General features: G+C 48.0%; 2 protein-coding genes across 9 annotated transcripts in view; one reads left to right on the top strand and one right to left on the bottom strand.

Moving 5' to 3' along the window:
* Nucleotides 1-5,284, top strand: part of ACAD9 (acyl-CoA dehydrogenase family member 9) — a 47,446-nt gene extending 42,162 nt beyond the window's left edge. For both annotated transcript variants that reach the window (XM_006929031.5, XM_045052015.1), the window contains 6 exons: nucleotides 1,025-1,104; nucleotides 1,835-1,961; nucleotides 2,177-2,254; nucleotides 2,719-2,847; nucleotides 3,484-3,556; nucleotides 4,408-5,284. In XM_006929031.5, the coding sequence (XP_006929093.2) occupies nucleotides 1,025-1,104; nucleotides 1,835-1,961; nucleotides 2,177-2,254; nucleotides 2,719-2,847; nucleotides 3,484-3,556; nucleotides 4,408-4,508 (588 nt within the window). In that variant the 3' untranslated portion in view covers nucleotides 4,509-5,284. The remainder of the gene's footprint in view (nucleotides 1-1,024; nucleotides 1,105-1,834; nucleotides 1,962-2,176; nucleotides 2,255-2,718; nucleotides 2,848-3,483; nucleotides 3,557-4,407) is intronic.
* Nucleotides 2,859-19,697, bottom strand: part of CFAP92 (cilia and flagella associated protein 92 (putative)) — an 82,496-nt gene continuing 65,657 nt past the window's right edge. For 3 of the 7 annotated variants that reach the window (XM_045052007.1, XM_019825136.3, XM_023250066.2), the window contains 3 exons: nucleotides 7,730-7,894; nucleotides 6,964-7,176; nucleotides 5,431-6,876 (listed from right to left, as the gene is read on the bottom strand). In XM_045052007.1, coding sequence (XP_044907942.1) covers nucleotides 6,622-6,876; nucleotides 6,964-7,176; nucleotides 7,730-7,894 — 633 coding nt within the window. In that variant the 3' untranslated portion in view covers nucleotides 5,431-6,621. Of the gene's footprint in view, nucleotides 3,101-4,422; nucleotides 4,847-5,430; nucleotides 6,877-6,963; nucleotides 7,177-7,729; nucleotides 7,895-8,399; nucleotides 8,533-9,923; nucleotides 9,930-19,697 lie in introns of those variants that run through there. The other 4 variants (XM_019825137.3, XM_011280234.4, XM_045052008.1 and 1 more) reach the window with 4 other exon arrangements.

Here is a 19,697-nt window from a genome sequence, read left to right on the forward strand (position 1 = left end):
TGGAGATGGATGGGATTTCAGGATGCACGCAGGCTGTAAGAGAGGCAGGCCCATGGACCAGGCTCGGAGCCTGAGCAATTGGTGTGGTTTCTGAAGGGCCACCTTCAGACCATGTGCAGGTGGGGCCCCGCTCCTGGGCTACCAACTCAGGGGAAGGCCTCAGGGTGTGCTCCCCACATCCCAGCCCCTGTGGTCCTCTTTCTTAGTGGATACACAGGATGTGACCAGCCTGAAGTCACGAGTCCCAAGGGCACGGGGATGCATCACATCCCTGCTGCCCCAGGAATGCTTCTTCCGAGGCCCCATTCCCTCGGCCTGGTTGAATTCAATCCTGTGTGACTGGGTGGGGCAGAAGCTCTGAGGGGCACGGACCCCTCGGTGCGAAGCAAATGCTCTAGTCTAGACTGCGAGACAGGGCGTGGCTTGGCCTACAGTCCTCCAAGCTCTCCTTCCTCTCCCATGGGAGTCTCCCGTCCATGGCTCAGCCTGGCTGTAGCGCTCAGTGCCCCATGCTGGCTGTGTGACCCGCAACCCCACTGGCTCCCTGAGATAATCCCGGGGAGTAAGTGGTGTGCATGGGCACAGCAGCAGGTACTGACACCTGGTACTCGGGCACGGTCAGAGGCTGCCCCGAGCAATCTGGTGGTGCCCACACAGCACTTGCTGCGCCCTGGGCATCAGCATCCCTCCCCACTTGGGAAAGTGGCTTCTCTCATAAAGAAGCCGAAGTAGAGGCTTGGAGAAAGGAATGACTCCTGTGCAGTTGGTCATAGAGAATTGGTAGGTCCCTAGGGAGGCCATGGTTCTCTGGTCAGCCCGCAACTCCTCCCCATGGAGGTGGTAGCCAGCGTGTTGCCCTGACCCTCAGGTCACAGCCCTGCTCCCTTTGTGAGGCCGCTTCCAAAAACGGCAGCTTCTGTAGCACTGACAGGTGGGCAGTGGTGTGGCCTACCCAGTCACGTGCACAGCACAGGCAAGGCCATCCCGAGGGGGCAGCCTCTGACCTCCATACTGCTGGCCACAGGGAACCAACGAGATTCTCCGGATATACATTGCCCTGACGGGCCTGCAGCACGCCGGTCGCATCCTGACCGCAAGGATCAAGTAGGTGCCAGCCCCACTGTCTGCTCCTCGGGTCCCACCTGCCCGTCAGAGGCCCATCCCAGGGCATCTGGAGGAGGGAGGCCGCCCTGTCCCGGTGAAGCCATGCAGTGCTCAGCTCAGTCGCAGGCTGGCTGGAGGGAGGGAAGGGGACAGGAGCCTTGAAATTAAAAGCCGGGCTCCAGAGCTTGGCCTGCACCTGCAAGTGACGGGAGGGTCCGCTGCCTCAGAAAGTCACGGGCCGCCTCCACTGGCAGCTCCTGCCTCCCACACTGCAGGGAGCTGTGTTCTCAGAACCTAGGGAATGAGAGGTACCCCTCAGGTGCTGGGCTCCCAGGCTAACAGGAGACCACTTCCTTCTCTCCCTCATGGCTCCCCTGGACCCCCGTCATGGGCTCGGAGCAATTAGAAATCACTGCTGGAACCCCGTACGGGTTGCTGAGACTATTTGCAGACTCCTTAACCCGAGAGCACCTGGGGGCCGGCTGTGACTGCTGCTTGTGGAGAGAACTCGTGTGGCTCCACTCAGAGGGACCAGCTGCTCTCTGACAGGCGTGCAGCAGGCCCAGGCCAGGGCGGGCGGCACGTAGGTCTTGAGTAGGTCCCTTTAATGCCTTGGATAGTCCTAGGGAAGAGGTGCCCTGCAGTTCTGGTGTGCCACTAGGGACCCTGTTGCTGGGCAGTGGAAACCAGCAGTGGGGCCTGAGTTCGTGGGGCCATGGGCTTTCTGCAGTGAGCTTAAACGGGGCAATGTGAGCACTGTCATTGAGACCATCAGCCAGAAGCTTCGAGACTCCGTGGGCCGAACCGTGAACATGGGGCTGACAGGGAAGCTGGGAGCTGTGCACCCCAGTGTCGCGGTGAGTGGGCACAGCTGGCATACCCCCCATCTGGGTGCCCTTCCGGGGGATGTCCCTTTCCAGAGGGCTGTGCCCAGGGCATTGGGGAAGATGGCCCCTGCCTGGTAGCAGAGCCTGGGCCCCAGAGCCCCAGCCGTGCCGTGTCTGGGTAGGATGGGCACCATGGGGAGGGGACACTGAGCAGTGACTCCTCTGACACTCCTCTGACATACTAGGACAGCGCCAGCAAGCTCGAGGAGAATGTGTATTACTTTGGCCGCACTGTGGAGACATTACTGCTCCGCTTTGGCAAGGTACCTGGGCCCCTGCCAGGTCTGGGGAGGGCAGGCCCCCTCCGACTTGGGAGCCAGGGAGATGAGCTGTCTGAAGTGTCCGCCTTTGGGACCAGGCCTAGAAAGAAATCTTGGTCACCGTGGAGGCATGGGGTGGGGCTGGCTGTGCCAGGGGCCACTTGGGTGGGTGCCTTCCAGGCAGAGAGAGGCTCCTTAGAGCCCAAATCTAGGGCTGTTGCTGCTCCCGGTGACGTGAAGCACAGTAAGCACCAGCCTGTGTCTCAGTTTCCTGGGATCTGGTCTCACCTTCACCCCTGCCCAAACTGAGACAGAAGGGAAAACCGGGCATCCGGTGAGCCAGCCTCCCCCAACCCAAAGGGAGAGGCTGTGTTAGGCATGAATGGAGGCCTGGAGGTGGGTGAAGATGTGCCCCGGGGAGGGAGGTCATGGGCGGCGAGCCTCCACCCTGGGCTCTGTGCTCCCAGACCATCGTGGAGGAGCAGATGATCCTAAAGCGGGTGGCCAACATCCTCATCAACCTGTACGGCATGACGGCGGTGCTGTCGCGGGCCAGCCGCTCCATCCGAGTGGGGCTCCCCAACCATGACCATGAGGTAAGTCTCCCTGCCCGCTTAATCCTCTGAACTTTAATGAGGCCAGTGGTTGGAGGAGGGGGTCAGCGAGCGGCATGACCCAATCAAGGAGTCTCAGGAGCGAGGGACTGGGCAGGTCAAAGGCCTCAGCCCGGTAGTGGTCCAGGAGGCTGCTGGTTTGCTGAGTTGTGGCCGTGGCCCGCACTGACGGTCAGCTCTGAGGAGGAGGTCTGTGCTGCTCAGGACACAGGGCTACTCCCTTTTGTCTTCCTACCTGAGGGAAGAGGAGTGGGTGAGTGAGGAGGGTCCCAAAGCTGTGCCCTCCTCCGGCTGCCTTCCTTACCCTGCCCGAGGGGCCGGATGCCGTAACTGAGCACCTGCCGTATGCATTGTCCCACAATAGCCTGTGGGCACTAGGATTATGATGGCCTTCCTGCCACAGAGGAAACTAAGGCTCAGAGTGTCGCATAATTAGCTAACTAGTTGGGTCAGGGCTGGAATTAGAATAACGACTCTGGCTCCTGAGTAAGGCCTTTTGACTCCAGCCAAGCTGCTTAGTTTGGCTGATGGAGTTCCTTAAAGCTCACACACCAGAAAGGGGGTGCCCTATGTCATCTCTAGGTCTCTATGTCAACTCTTTAACCTTGGTTCTGGCAGGTTCTCCTGGCCAACATATTCTGTGCCGAAGCTTATTACCAGAATCTCTTCACCCTGTCCCAGCTGGACAAGTGTAAGTAGGGTGGCCTTGGGGGTGGGAGGGGAGGGCCTAATTCCAGGTGACTGTTGATGGTGAGCTGCTCCTGGCCCCTGTCAGGCTCCCAGGGCCTGCTGGCTGTTCACCAACCTCTCCCTTGAGTGACAGAGGGTCAGCTGGGCTGGCCTGCCGGGCAGGAGCAAAGGCTGTCAGAGTCCCCACAGGTGTCTGCCCAGCATGCCTAGCCCCAGTCTGGCAGCTGCCTAGTGAAGGTTTGCAAAGGCAGGCAGTGTTTTACCTGCCTCTTCACCCCCTGCACTCCGGGGAAAATCAGTCTGCCTTCTAGCAGAAGTCCCAGGCTTTGGCTCATGCAGCTGTTGGTCTGGAATGCTCCTCTTCTACTGTAGCCACTTGGCCAAGTCTGGGAACACCCGGCTCATATTCTTCTTCTGACCCTTATGGTCATTTGGCCTCAAGGCTCTGTGTCACGTGTCCCCTGCAGAGCCCACCCCTGTTGCCAAGTGACGGAGGAGAGGAGCCCGTGATCGTGTACAGCTCCTGGCCCTGGGTGCTGGCATGTCTGTTATGTGCTGTGGAGGGAGACACGCTTGCTCCTCTGGCAGGCTTGCCTGGTGAAAGGGTCCTTCTCCAGCCCCTGCTCCCACGAGATCCAGGGTCCCTCGGGGTTACCAGGATGAACCCTTTGGTTTACGGGATGAAGCCCCTCTCCCTCCTTTCTCCCTGCAGCCAGAATCACCTCCTTGGGGGTTTGGAGGAAGAGGGTCACCTTCAGGACTCCCTTCACAGTGGGTGGGCTGTTCTTTGAGAAAAAAAAGAAGTTCCAGGAATATTTCTGTTATCACAAATCTATTCTTTTTTCCTCCCAGATTCTCCAGAAAATCTAGATGAACAGATTAAGAAAGTGTCCGAGCAAGTCCTAGAGAAGCGAGCTTACATCTGTGCCCACCCCCTGGAAAGGACGTCCTGAAGCAAGAGGACAGTGTTCCTTGCTGCCCCCAAGCCATGGCCCGTCGCTGGACAACTCTTTCTCCAGAAGGTGGAGGACTTGGGGTTTTTTACAAGTGGAACCGTTTCTTCCCAGTCTATACCAAAAGGGCCTTCTCCTGGCCTCAAGGCACCTCTTTAGGCTTTGCCCTGCAGGCCCTGCTGCTTGACCTGATCCCAGGTGCTGAAGAAACGGAGAGAAGGCAGTTGGTGACACCTGGGATTTGAGGGGCTTCTGCTAGTTTAGTGGGAGACGTCGCTGCCTGTGGCACGAGGCTCGCGGGGACCTGTTTTGGGCTTGGGGAGCTGCTTCTGCCGGACGTGCGTTCTCCAAGAAACCACCTGCCAACTGTGTACGTGGAACGTATACACTTAAAATATATACTGGGAACTAACAAAAACCAGGAAACGTAGTTTGTGTTTCAGCCTTTGCCGCACTGGTCACGTTTTTCCTCAGAGCCCTGGGATTCCCCCCTCTGGTGATGGCCTCCAGTTCCTTTGTGTTCACCCCGCAGGAAGAGGAAGGCCCTGAATGCTGAGGGGCAGGTGCCCAGGCCACAATGCTCCAGGGAGGACCAAGTCCCTGTCTCTGGGCTTTCTCGGGTGATGGGTGAAAACCATATGGTCGGCTGCATGACAGCATAATGCTGTTTCTTGCCTGGGGCCTGTCTCCTGTCTCTATAGAAGTTGGCCTTCACTCTTGAAGGGGGGACAAAAAGGAATCTTGAGGTGACACTAATAGACCTTTGCATTTCTCTAGACTCTTTTCTGATGTTATTAGCCAGATGCCTTGGTCCCTGCGTGCTCACACTGGCACGCTTCCAGGCTTCACCTGGTCCTGAGAAGTTTGGGGCTCCAGAAAGCCCTCTTTGGCCATCACCTGGAGGTGGGAGGAGGAGGCCAGGCCCTTCCCTTTCCCTTCAAGTCAGTCTGCGCGGACGGCTGGCCTGAGCACTCCACCAGGGTTTGGGGAACTAATCTTCAAGAGGTAAAAGTTTACAAATCTTGTGACATTGGACGCGACTTTCCAGTGAAACCTGACGTTCTTAGTGTTTTGTTCGCAGGGAAGCATTCTGTACAAAATGGAGAGTACTAACCTTCTAGTATAGTGCCAGGACCGGAGGCTGCATGGAGCACCTTTGCCAGGGAAGCATCTGTTCAGACCTCCCGCCCCGAGGGCAGCCCTCGGGAAAGGGGGCTTCACTGTAGGCCTGGAGTCATGGTCGCCCCTGGAAGCAGCTGGTTCTCTGCATCCAGCTGAGTTTCAAAGGCTGGGGCCCCCGGTTCAAATCTCCCTTTCCCACCTGCCGTTTCCGAGTTTTCCTTAAACACATTGTGGGGAGGAGAGGCCCCAGCGTGCGTCTGTGGCCTGCTGTCAGCTGGCACTGGCTACCCACCGCGCCCAGGGAACGTGGCTTGGGAAGGCCTGCAGTGGGGCCTGGCATCGCTGGGCCGGGCCAGGAGACCTTCACGCAGCCCCAGAGCCTGTTCTGGAGGGAGGCAGCAAGGGCCAGACAGGAGGGTGGCCAATTTCAGCAGCCTGCCAGCATTTCCTCCTGTTTTCTCAGAGCTGTTACCCACTGCCCTCAGGGCTTGCAGGAAGAAAGAAATCCATTTTATCTCTCTGGTCTAGCTTTCTGAGAAAGGTTTCTCTGGCAAACCAGAGAGGAGTTTCTCTCTCCTCTCTCTCCCTGAGCAAAGGCTCTGGCAACGAACAAGTCTGGATTCTCTGTTAACCTGTAAATGAGGCCCATCTTCATAAACAGGGTGAGAGGGAGCCATGCTCCTAGGCTCCCTCCCTCCCCCAGAGAGGGATGGCAGCATCTTGGAATAGGAAGGGAGTCAGAAGGTCCCAGAGGTGCCCAGAGCCCCTGCCCCCAGCCACTGGCCAGGCATCTGGTCCTGGGTAATGTGTGTTGGGGCTCAGAAAGCCCTTAGGCCTATCTTCCAACGTCTGCGTTTTGTAAGAAACCAGACCCAGAGCAGTGAAGCGACTTGCCCAACGTCACACAGCAAGTTAGCATCACAGCTGGAATTAGAATCCAGGGCCCCTGAGTTTTCACCCAGCCCGCTAACGCCAAACCCAAATCTGACTCTCAGAAAGTCTGGGCAGCTAAAGCGAAATGGATCTTGCCACAAACGCACAGCAGCAGAGTTCCCAACTGCCCATGGCATCGGGAGGCTCGGCCCCGCAAAGGCCTCTTACCTGTTCTGGGCTTTAGCACTGGAGAAGGGGGCAGCTCAAAGAAAAGTGGTGGCCTCCCGTACAGGTCAAAGTCCTGGTGGCGCCGGTCCCACGTCCACCTCCTTCGATCCATCACGTTAGCAAGCGGTGTGTTTTCCCTCCACTCCTATGTGGAGAACGGCACAGTATGTTAGGAGGGAGGTTCCTGTGCACACCCCGCCTGAGGCCCTACTCCTCCCCCCACCCCGTGGACCTCATTCAGCTCTGTGACCATGCCAACGGGCGGCAGCCTGATGTGACGGTCGCTTTCGGTGCTTTTGTGAAGACCTGTCAGTTGGAATCCGTTGGCCGTGAGCCAGGCCTGGCGGGATTGCTTCTTGGCTTTCTTTTCCTCTTCCTCAGAGTCCTGGGGCTCCACCATGGCTGAGAGGTAATTCTGGGAGTACGTGAACCTCTTCCTTGGCTCCTAGAAACGAGGGGCAGACACGAGGGTAGAAGGGCTGGTAACAGACACGGACGGGGCCGACTAGCCCTCCAGTCTCAAGCAGGTGTCAGAAACGGCAGCATAGGGGGGACAGAATGACAGTCCCTGACAACCAGACCTCCAGAGTAACTGAACCGTGAGGGTGGCGTGGGTGTTCTCGACGGAAGCAGCCCTCTTCTAAAGGTCATGTGCTGGCAGCCTCAGCCAAGGCTTTTCCTTTGGGGTGACGGCGACAAGAGCTCTCTAGGGAAGGTGAGGCCTCCGCACTTGTGTGCAGACAGGTGCCTGGGAGCGTGTGTTAAGGATCGCTTGGCTCTCCCACGTGTGGAGGATTCACGTGTAACATGGGAACAGAACACCTCTCCCTCTGGGTTGCGACCCCCCATCTCCTTCCCCTCACTGGTTGACTCTCTTGTGCACGTCGGAGAGTGCCTGCTGACCTCCAGGCAGCACGGTCACGAGAGGAGAGGGTTCACCGGGTTAGCTGTTACTCTGGAGTGCAAGCATCCACTGCCTCCCTCTCTGGGCCTCTCACCTTGGCCATCTCTCGATACAGCTCCTTCTTGGCCAGCTGTGTGGAATTCAGGGTCTGGATGCTGTAGTTATAAACCGCGTCTTTGGCAGGCGCTGCGATTCTGATCACCTTCACCACAGACTTCGGAGGCTTCTTGCCGACCTGGTAGACCCCGGCAATATTTTTCTGAAGAAAGAGACACGAGTCACAACCCGCACACAGGCCCCTCGACACCAGCTGCCAGCTTGTGTGGAGCAAGCGGACCCCTGGGACATGGCTGTGGTTCAGGTGTCACTTCCTGAGCACGAGGGTGGCCATTCCATCCCAGAACACTGCCAGAGGGCCGTCGGGTCCAACGCCTCACCGTCCGGGGTGGAACTCGGGACCAGAAAGGTCAACGTGACTGGAACACACAGCACCCAGCCACGGAGAGAATTTGTGGCTCAGATGGCCAGAAGTCGGGGAAGCTTCAGGTTTTCGTGGTATACACCATCCTTGCCCGTGGTCACCTTTCAGTGCTGACTACATAGGGAGCGTCCCCGTCTCTCCAGAGCCCCATGATGGTTTGTCAGCTCCCTTTGTGAGTGAAAACAGCAGTGAGGAAAGAGAACAGTGCAGGGAAAGGTGGCGGGGCCCCAAGAGGAAGCTGCACTCCGTACTGTGCAGCACACAGAGCCTGCCCTTCACTTGCCTGTGCACCTCCAGCAAAGTCACCATCTTTTGCTTTGAAGGAGCTTTTTTTCTTAACCGAAGATGGTGACCTTGACTCACATACTAACCACTACTTCAGGCCAAGCCCCAGTGTCTTAGTCTCTGAGCAGTTTCTGTAAGAGAAAGCAAAGTAACCAAGGGAAAGATTAAATAAATCTGTGACTCAGACACGAAGGAAAGGTCAAGGCAGTAGGACCCGCATGGCTGAGAGCAACAGGGACTGAAGGCAAAGGCAGGCCACACGTCATCGGGTGAGGGACAAAACTCTTGCCTTGGAGCACCTTCCAGATGACCGTGCCAGACGGGCCATCTGAGCTAGGACCCTGTGGTGGCACACACATGGCTTCGTCAGAGCACTGAGTATTTGGTCCAGTTTTTCCAGCGGGAGGGTTGGTCGGAATGAGTCAGTCTGCGTTAATAAAAGTGCAAGTCCTCAGACCTAAGGGAGACCGCTTCTTTTATGATACTTCCTGGAGTTTGAGGTTGAAGTTCCAACCAAAAGAGATTACGTGAGGTCAAAACAGTGGTCAACGGTGTTTCTGGACGCCTGGCGTTCTCTGCCCTGGGGGTGGAAGCTGCAGGGAAAGTTGGACTCTGCAGCCAAAGTAACTAGATGCCTGAGGAGGAGGACCAGTATCCAAGACCAGAGGCACAAACTGAACTGAAGCCAAGCTATTGGAAGGGATGGGATAAAAATTTATCGTACTTGCAATCCTAAAAGCGGCAGACGAAAGAAACAAATATTGGGGGCAAAACACAAGAGTTGAGATCAGGAGCATGGGCGAGTGAGACGCCGCAGAGTGAACTGGAATCCAGGCTCAGACAGCAAGCCTGAGTTAAGGGAATGGGAACCAAACTCAATGTGTGAATAACAGAAGCCCCAAAAGGAAGGGGGAAACGGGAATCGGAACTTTTAAGAAAGCAGGAACATCAGAATAGATCAGGAAACTTCCAAGCCTGGACACACTGTTCATGAAGTGTGAGACCCCAAGAGACAGGCCACCTGTGAAGGGAAAAGTACCAGACTGACCTCAGATTCTACAAGAGCAGGAAACAAGGTGGAGAACTTGAACCTAGGACTGTACGTCAGTTGAGGTGAGTGTGTCAGGTGTGCAAGGCCTGGGAATTTAGGCAGAGACTTTGAAAATACACTCGGAAGAAAATTCAAAAGGGAGGAGGAAAACCCAAGAGTTTGGAAAAAGGTACCAAGTGATGTTTTCTTGTCTAAAAAGGACCAGAAAAGCATAGTAACCTAGAACTGAAATTCTGGAGACTTAATATATAAAAGGGATGGTAAGGTGTGCATAGGAAAAGATAAAAGGAGGGTATTAATATAAAAAGTTTCAGGGGCCGCCTCTGGGTGGCTCAGTCGTTTGCGTGTCCGACTCTTGATTTTTGCTCAGGGCACGATCTCACAGTTCATGGGTTCAAGCCCCGTGTTGGGCTCTGCGCTGACAGGCCGCAGCCTGCTTGGGATTTTCTCTGTGTGCCTCTTCTCCTTTTGCACACACTCTCTCGATCTCAGAATACACTTTATTAAAGTTTAAAAATTCAGTAGGAATTTACAAAAATGAATGTGGTCTTTAGGACAGCCACCTTAGAAACCAAGAATGTGTAACTCTTAAATCTTTGGTCTAACCAAAGAAAGGAAGAATTTAAAAGAAAGTGAGCCTCAAAAGCCTAATCTAACAATACTCTCAGTAAATGGCTTGTTTGCCAACTGGCAAATCTCGGACTCAATTTTTTTTTTTTTTTAAGCTAACATGCTGTCTATAAAAACCGCTTTAGGAGTGTCTGGCTGGCCCTGTCAGTAAAGCATATATGACTCTTGATCCCAGGGTCGTGAGTTCAAACCCCATGTTGGGTGTAGAGATTAATTACAAAATCTTTTTAAAAAGAATGGCTTTAGACCAAAAGATACAGGGTTGCAATTAAAGGGAGGAAGAAGACAAACTAGGCAAAAAGGAACCACAAAACCAAGACGAGAAAAACTGGAGTGTCATTTGGAAGACTGGACCACATAATTCAAGATAAAAATCTATCAAGAGGCACAAAAAGACCTTGTATATTGAGAAACAGAGCAAGAAGGTATAACTGTCATGAACATTTGTGCCCCTTAACAATACAGCCTCAAAGTTTATTAAGCAACTGACAGGACTGCAGAGAGAAATGGACATCTGCTTGACATCACTGGATAGTGATCAAGGAAGTCAGAATTCAAGGGGCCAAGAACCTGGAGAGAAGGAGAAAACATTGAATCCTCCCCCACCCACCCTACACAGTTTACTCTCAAGGTATTTATTTGCTGATTCCTAAATTGCTCATGAATGAGATGAATGGAGCAGACAAGAACCCAGGCAGAAAAAGCAGCCAAGAGGTTTGGGGCGCCTAGGTGGCTCAGTTGAGCGACCGACTTCAGCTCAGGTCATGATCTCATGGTTCGTGGGTTCGACCCCCCATGTTGGGCTCTGTGCTGACAATTCAGGGCCTGGAGCCTGCTTGGGATTCTGTGTCTCCCTCCCTCTCCGCCCCTCCCCAACTCATGCTCTGTCTCAGAAATAAACAAAAGATATTAAAAAAAAAAAAAAAGCAGCTAAGAGGTTCAGTGTTCAGCAGGTATTTTGGAAAATGTCACCATGCTGGGAAGCAAAAACTGGATTTCAGAGTGTGCCAAGGAGGAAGGCACCTGTTTACACCCTAAGCTTATGGTTGAAAATTCAGAAAATCTGTGCTTAGAAATAAATGCAAACAAGGGATAAGCCTTTTTAGGGGAATTTGTCCTTCATTGGCCTGCTAGAAGAAAATTAAATCCTCTCTGTAGGAAGATACAGTTTTTCCTATACAGTGTCCATCATTTAAGGAAACACCGCAAGGCAATCTACCAATTCAATACAATCCCTATTAAAATTCGAATGGCATTTTTCACAGAAATAGAACAATTCTAAAATTTTTACCAAACCACAAAAGACCCCAAAGAGCCCAAGCAATCTTGAGAAAGACCAAAGCTGGAGGCATCATTTCCTGATTCAACTATATCACAAAACTATTGTAATCAAAACAGTATGGTATTGCCATAAAAATAGACACAAAGTTCAATGGAACAGAATAGAGCCCAGAAATAAACCACACATATATAGTCCATTTATAATAAAGGAGCCAGTAATATACAATGGAAAAAGAATGGTCTTTTCGATAAGTGGTGCTGAGAAAATAGGACAGCCGCATGCAAAAAAAAAAAAAAAAAAAAGAAAGAAGAAAGAAAGAAAGAAATTGGACCACAGTTCACACCATACACAAAAATCAATTCAAAATGCATTAAAGACTTGGATCTAAGACCTGAAACCATAAAAATCCTGGAAGAAAAAATAGGCAGTTAACTCTTTCACATCCATCTTAGCAATGATTTTTTTGGATTTGACAAAAGCAAAAATAAACAAGTGGGGCTACATCAAACTAGAAAGCTTCTGCACGGCAAAGGAGACCATCAACAAGATGAAAAGGCAACCTACTGAATGGGAGAAGGCATTTGCAAGTGATACAACCAATAAGGGGGTTAATACCTAAACTAAATAAAGAACTCCTAAAACTCAATAGCAACAACCAAAAAACAGCAAAACACACCTGATTAAAAATGGGCAGAAGATCTGAATAAACATTTTTCCAGAAAAGATACACAAATGGCCAACAGGTAAATAAAAAAATGCTTAACATCACTAACCATCAGGAATATGGAAATCAAAACCACCCCACACGTTTTAATGACTATTATTTAAAAGACAAGAAATAACCAGTGTTGACAAGGGTGTGGAGAAAATGGACCCCTTGTGTACCCTTGGTAGGAATGTAAATTGGTGCAGCGGCTATGGAAAATAGTATGGAAGGTCCTCAAAAAATTAATAATGGAACTACCATATGATCCAGCAATTCCATTACTGGGTATTTATCTGAAGGAAATGAAAACACTAACTGAAGAAGATATATGGACCTCCATGTTCACTGCAGCATTTATGATAGCCAAGACGTGGAAGCAGCCTGTGTCTATCCGTGGATGAATGGACAAAGATGTGGAGTGGGGTGTGTGTGTGTGTGTGTGTGTGTGTGTGTGTGTTACACAATGCAATATTAGCCATAAAATAGAAGGAAATCATGCCTTCTGTGACAACATGGATAGGCATTGAGGGCATTATGCTACATGCAATAAGACTGAGAAACCTCACTTACTTGTGGAATCTAAAATGAACAAAAACACGAATTCATAAATACACAACACATTGGTGGTTGCTAGAGGTAGGGGGGTGGGTGAAATTAATAAATGGTCAAAGGGTACAAACTCTTAATCATACAATAAGTAAATCATGGGGACGTGATATATAGATAGCATGGTGACTACAGTTAATAGTACTGCATTGTATATGAAAGTTACTAAGAAAATTGCTATATGTGGTGATGGCTGTTAACTGGACTTACCATGGGGATCATTTCACAATATACACAAATATTGAATCATTATGTTGTATACCTGAAACAAATAGAACATGTCGGTTATGTCTCAATTTTAAAAAACTAAGAGACATGCCAAGACACAGGACCAAATAGGAAAACGAAGAGAAAAGGTAGGTAATAGAAAGAAACCCAAGATAATCCAGATATTGGAATTACAATTAATATAATAAGCTAAATGAAAAGGTGGAGAATTGAACTAGATATCTGGAATCCATAGAAGAATCAAATGGGAATCTTAAAATTTTTTAAATCATTAAAATTACAATTCACTGGATGGGTTTAACAGCAGAATGAACATCCAGCAGAAGAGATCAATGAGTTAAGATAGATTAGTTAAAAATTTGTACTGTATACTACCGTATGGTATAAATTGAAGACACCTGGGTGGCTCAGTCAGTTGAGTGTCCTACTTTGGCATGGGTCATGATCTTATGGTTCATGGGTTCAAGCCCCACATTGGGCTCTCTGCTCTCAGTACAGAGCCCACTTCAGATCCTCTGTCTCCCCCCCCCCCCATCCCTCACCTGCTCATGCTCTTTCTCAAAAACAAACATTTAAAAAAATATCCAGATTGAAGAACACCCACTAAAACATATGGAAAAATAAAAGCATGAGATATATAAGTAATATAAGATGTAAGTCATAGTGAAAATATCTAACTTGTCATTAGAATCCCAGGAGGACAGGGAGAGAGAACTTGACTAGAACAGAAGTATTTTTGGAAAGAAATACTGGTCTAGATTTTTTTAATGTAAAGATATCAAGCCACAGATTCAATCAGCTCTACAAACCCATAGCAAGATAAATACAAAGAAAAATACACCTAGGAGCATCATAGTAAAACAAGGAAAAGGAGAACAATTTTGGGGCAGCTGGGTGGCTCGGTCGGTTGAGCGTCCGACTTTGGCTCAGGTCATGATCTCAGAGCTGGTGGGTTCGAGCCCCGTTTTGGGCTCTTTGCTGTCAGTCCAGAGCCTGGAGCCTGCTTTGGATTCTGTGTCTCCCTCTCTTTCTGCCCCTCCTCTGTTTGTGCGCTCACTCTCGCTCGCTCTCAAAAATAAACACTAAAATATTTTTAAAAAAGAAAAAAGGAGAACAATGTTAAATGCAACCAGGAGAGGACAGTATCTTTAAAAAGAGCAAAACTGACAGCTTTAAAGTGTGAAAATAACTGCCAAGCTAGCATTCTGCCAAGAAAAATGTCCCCCCAAAATTAACCAGAGAACCATGATAAATGGAACTAATTGAAACACGTCTCCTCAAAATAGGACACTGAAACAATGCAAAGGCACGCCACGCACGCAGATACTTGTAATGCATGTAACTCACAGCTTATCTGGCTTTAAAAAAAAAAAAAAAAAAAAGCAAGATCCAGATGAGCTGGAGGAAAAACTGCATTTGAACAGGCACCTCACAAAAGAAAATATACAAATAGCCAACAGTAGGTGAAAATAGGTGCTCAGTATTATTATTCATCAGGGAAAGGCACATTAGAATTAAAATGTAATACCAGTAAACCTCACCAGAGTGGGTAGGACTATAAAGATGGACAAATTCAAGTGTCTGCAGCACAGATGGAAAGCTACACTCCTGTATTTGCTGGCAGAAGTGTGAAATGGCACAACCACTTCGGAAACGTGGCAGTTAAAAGTTAAACACATGCCTACGCTATGACCCAGTAAGTTTACTCCTAGGTATATGCCCAAAGGGATGAGTAGATGGGTCCAGCAAAGAGGATCTGTACAAAAACACCATAGCAACTTTAGCCATAATAGCCTCCCCCAAAATACCCTGGAAAACAACACAAATGGAAATCAGCAGGAGAACAAATAATTGTGGCATACACATAATGGAAAACTGCACAGCAACAAATATGTAATAATATAAATCTTTATGAATATATTTGTGTAGCAAAAGAAGCCAGTGTGAGGATGCATGCTGTATGGTTCCATTATATAAGGTCCAACAAATAGCAAGCAAACCTATTCCATGATGACAGAATTCAAGATAGTAGTTAATTGGGAAGGAGCATGGTACTTTTTGAGGTGATGGAAACCTTCTACCCCCTGATCTGTGTAATGGTTTCACAGGTATGTGCATAGATGGAAATGAATGAGGCTATATACTTAAGATATATGCATTTTACGGTATTTGCTCTCAAAAGTATTACCAGAGACAAAGGGTCTTATATTTATAAAAATCAAATCAACAGGATAAAGCAGTCTTAAATTTGTGTATATCTAAAACATAAGCGAGCAAATACAAAGCAAAACCAGGAGAGAAGAAACAAATCCATAATCTCATTTGGAGATTTGAACAGACTTCCCCTAGTAACTGAGAGAAGAAACAGAATTTAAAGATCAGGATAGAGGTTTGAAAAACAAAGCAAAGTTGATGTATTTGGAACACTGTCAACAACTGCAGGATATATATTTTTTTTTCTCAAATACTCTGGAACACTTTCCAAAACTGACCTTTTCTGGATTGTAAAATATCAACAAAGGATAGAAATTATACAGAATATATTCTCCGACAGCAGTGCATAGAACTGAAAAACAAACAGAGGTAACAAAAAGCCCAAAGTATTTGGAAATTACAGAATATACTATTAGCTAATCCACTGATCAAACAAAAAATGAAAATGGATAGTAGAAAACATTTTTAACTGAGTCATGAAAATACAGTGTATAAAAACGGGGATGCACTTGATGTTCATAGGAAATTTTTAGCCAAAATAAATACACTAAGATAATAAAATGATGCATATCCGAAAATAACCAAAACATCCATCTGAAGAAACCAGAAAAAGTAGAGCAAATTCAAGCCAGAGAAAGTAAGAAGAAGGAATAAGAGCAGAAACCAATGGGAAATAAGTGTACAATATGGAATCAAAAAACAACAGAGACGCTGGTTCTTTGAAGAAAATAATGCATTCGTAAATGCAATTTCAATAAAGATCTCAATCTCCCATAAACAAACTCATGTATGAAAAGCAACTTGATCTGACAGAATAGGCAACATAAATCATTTGGGAAGGGATGGGCATTTAAGCAAAGCGCTGGTACCATTGATCATGTGGAAGAAATGAAATTAGAGTCCTACCCTCATACAAAAAATACATTCCTGATAGATGCAAAATGTAAATATGATGAACAAAAATGTAAATCTTTTTAGAAGAGGGGTGCCTGGGTGACTCCGTCAGTTAAGCATCCGACTTCGGCTCAGGTCATGATCTCACGGTTCGTGGGTTTGAGCCCCACGTTGGGCTCTGGGCTGACAGCTCAGAGCCTGGAGCCTGCTTCGGATTCTGTGTCTCCTCCTCTCTCTGCCCCTCCCCCACTTGTGCTCTGTCTCTCTCTCTCAAAAATAAATAAACATTAAAAAAAATTTAAAGAAAAAAAAAAGGGGGGTTGCACCTGGGTGTCTCAGGCGGTTGAATGTCCAACTTTGGCTCAGGTCATGATCTCACAGTTGGTGAGTTTGAGCCCCACATCAGGCTCTGTGCTGACAGCTCAGAGCCTGGAGCCTGTTTCACATTCTGTCTCCCCCTCTCTCTCTGCCCTTACCCCACTAGTACTCTCTGTCTCTCTCTCAAAAATAAATATCAAAAAAAACCTTAAATACCAACAAGTACAAATTAAGAGGGCAAACAAAATGGAGGAAAGCCCTTCAAGCTTCAGTGAAAAACAAAAAGCTCCCACCTCGACACCGAGGTGAACACTAAGGATTAAGGGAAAGTTTTAAAAGATTCCAGAGGAGATGACAGTCTAGTTAAAAAGGAAAAAGGATCAGGTGGGTATCAGACTTACCCGCAATTCTTGATTTTAGAAAGCAATGGGTTTGGTGGGTGGTGGGGGGGAGGCTGCGTGCAGGGATTTGAAAGCATAATCTCAAAAACAGTTCAGGTGCTATTCAAGTGCAAAGACAATGATAACCATGGACCTGCAAGCACCCTGAAAGTTCATTATCTACAAAAACTTTCTGAAAGAAAAAAAAATAGTAAAGCAAAGGATTAAGTAGACACAACACGCACACATCATCGCAAGAATAGAAATAAGTAAAAATTTGAAGTTGGCTAGGAGGAAGACAGGACTTCTAGTACGGTGGAGTAAGGAGTCCAATCCTTCCGTCAAAAAACAATAAAACTGGACAAAACCATCAAAAGCAACCACTGGAAACTGTCCAAAAACATACCAAAAAACTTCAAAGTGTTTATTCACGGAAATGTGCTCAACTTCAGGTAAGAACAGAAGAGTCAACGTCATTCCTGCCGTCCCCAGCACTTCGAGCAGTAGTTCTCTGAGGGTGTGCGAGTCAGGAAGATCACCAGCTGCACTGCCCACTTGAGTGCACACTTACTTGATCTGCACTGCAGCTTGCGAAGCCCACGGGCAGGGCCAATTATAAGCAACGACAGCAATCTCAGCAGCAAACCAACAGAGCAGGCGAGCTGCTCAGCAGACCTGAGGTTGCCGTCCTACGTGGCGCAAGCAACAGGCAAGCAAACTAATTAACGGGGAGACACAGGAAATGAAATAGCCACCTTGATATGCTCTTCATACATGGCTTGCTGACTGCCTGCACCAGCAGAGGAGACGTGAGAGAGAGAGCAGGGGAGGGCAGAGAGAGAGAATTCCAAGCAGGCCCCATGTTGTCAGCGCAGAGCCCAAGGTGGGGCTCAATCCCACCAACCAAGAGATCATGACCTGAGCTGAAATCAAGAGTCCCCCCAACTGAGCCACCCAGGCACCCCTACTGCAATGCATTTTAAATGTACAGTTTTCTTTCTTTTTTTAATGTTTACTTATTTTTGAGAAAGAGACAGAGTGCAAGCAGGGGAGGGGCAGAGAGACAGGGAGACACAGAATCTGAAGCAGGCTCCAGGCTCCAAGCTGTCAGCACAGAGCTCGAACTCACAAACAGCAAGATCGTGACCTGAGCCAAAGTCGGATTTACCAACTGAGCCACCCAGGTGCCCCTTAGGTGTCCAGTTTTCAACCAAAACTTAGGAGACATGTAAAGAAATAGTAAATTGTAAACCTTATTCAGGAAAATAAAGTAGTCACTAGAAACCGTCCAGTAGGTCCAGCTGGTTGACTTTAGCAAAGATTTCGATGTGGCTATTACTACAAAAAAAAAAAAAAAAAAAAAAAAAACTAAAGAAAATCATTTCAAAAATTTAAAGAAAGTATACCCCAAGTCAAGAAATACACAATCTGAGGGGTGCCTGGGTGGCTCAGTTGGTTGAGCATCAGATTTCAGCTCAGGTCATGATCTCACAGCTCGTGAGTTCGAGACCCACTTTGGGCTCTGTGTTGACAGCTCAGAGCCTGGAGCTTGCTTCGGATTCTGTGTCTCCCTCTCTCTCTGCCCCTCCTCTGCTCACACTCTGTGTCCCTCTCTCAAAAAATAAATAAACATTTAAAAAAAAAAGACATAGGCAATCTGATTTAAAAAAGCTACAGGAAGACTCTGCAGTTATATTGTACAGTAACTGAAATGAAAAATGCACTAGAGGGACACAACAGATTTAAGCAGACAAAGAATCTGAACCCGAAGATAGAGATTATCCAAGCTGAGGAACAGAAACAAAAGAATATTTTTTTTTGCATTTGTTTATTTTTGAGAGACAGAGAGAGAGAGAGCGTGAGCAGGGGAGGGGCAGAGAGAGAGGGAGACACAGAATCCAAAGCAGGCTCTAGGCTCTGAGCTTGGTCAGCACAGAGCCCGACGCGGGGCTCGAACTCACAAACCGTGAGATTATGACCTGAGCCAAAATCAGACGCTTAACTGATTGAGCCACCCAGGTGCCCCAAAAGAATATTTTTTTTAATTAATAGTGCCTCAAGACGTATGGGATATTAATAAGTGAACCAACATGCACATAATGGAAGTCTGAGAAGGGAGGGTGGGGAGAGAGGAAGAAGCCGCAAAAAGTATTGAAGAACTAAAGACCCGAAACATTAATCTACTGATCTAGGGAAGCTCAATAAACCCCAAGTAGGATAAATATAGAGAGATCTACACCTGTATATATTAGAGTCAAACAGCTGAAAGAAAAATACAATGATAAAAATCTTAGAAACAGCAAGGAAAAAAAATGACTCATGACTCATCATGTACAAGGAAATACGATTTAATGGCTAAACATCAACAGAAACAACAGAGACACAATGTAATAACATTTTCAAAGTGCTGAAAGAAAAAAAAGTTCTTGGTAAATATACCATGAATTCTGTGTCCCGCAAAAACCATCTTTCAAAATCGAAGGACAATAAAGATATCCTCTGATAAAGGTAGAATTTGTTGGTAGTAACCTGCAAATTATCAAATATACTAAAGGAAATCCTTTAAAGCTGAGAATAAATGACATCAGATGGTAACTAGAATTTACATTTAAAAAATCACTGGAAGGGGTACCTGGATGGCTCAGTCAGTTGAGCGTCTGACTTTGGCTCAAGTCATGATCTCACAGCCCATGAGTTTGAGCCCCTCCTTGGGCTCTCTTCTGCCAGTGCAGAGCCCATTTTGGATCCTCTGCCTTCTCTCTGCCCCTCCCCCCTCAAAAATAAATGTTTGAAAAATCACTGGAAAAGATAAATATGTGGTAAATATAAAATATTATATACATTTTTCCTTCTCTCAACTTTTAAAAGACCTGACTGCATAAAACAATAATAACACCATATTTGGGGATTACTGCATATATAGATATAACAATATTAAAATAAAGGAGGGGGAGGAAACAGCTATATAGCAGAACAGTTTCTACATT

The sequence above is a fragment of the Felis catus genome, chromosome A2 (genome assembly GCF_018350175.1).
Source record: "Felis catus isolate Fca126 chromosome A2, F.catus_Fca126_mat1.0, whole genome shotgun sequence".
Lineage (NCBI taxonomy): Eukaryota > Metazoa > Chordata > Mammalia > Carnivora > Felidae > Felis > Felis catus.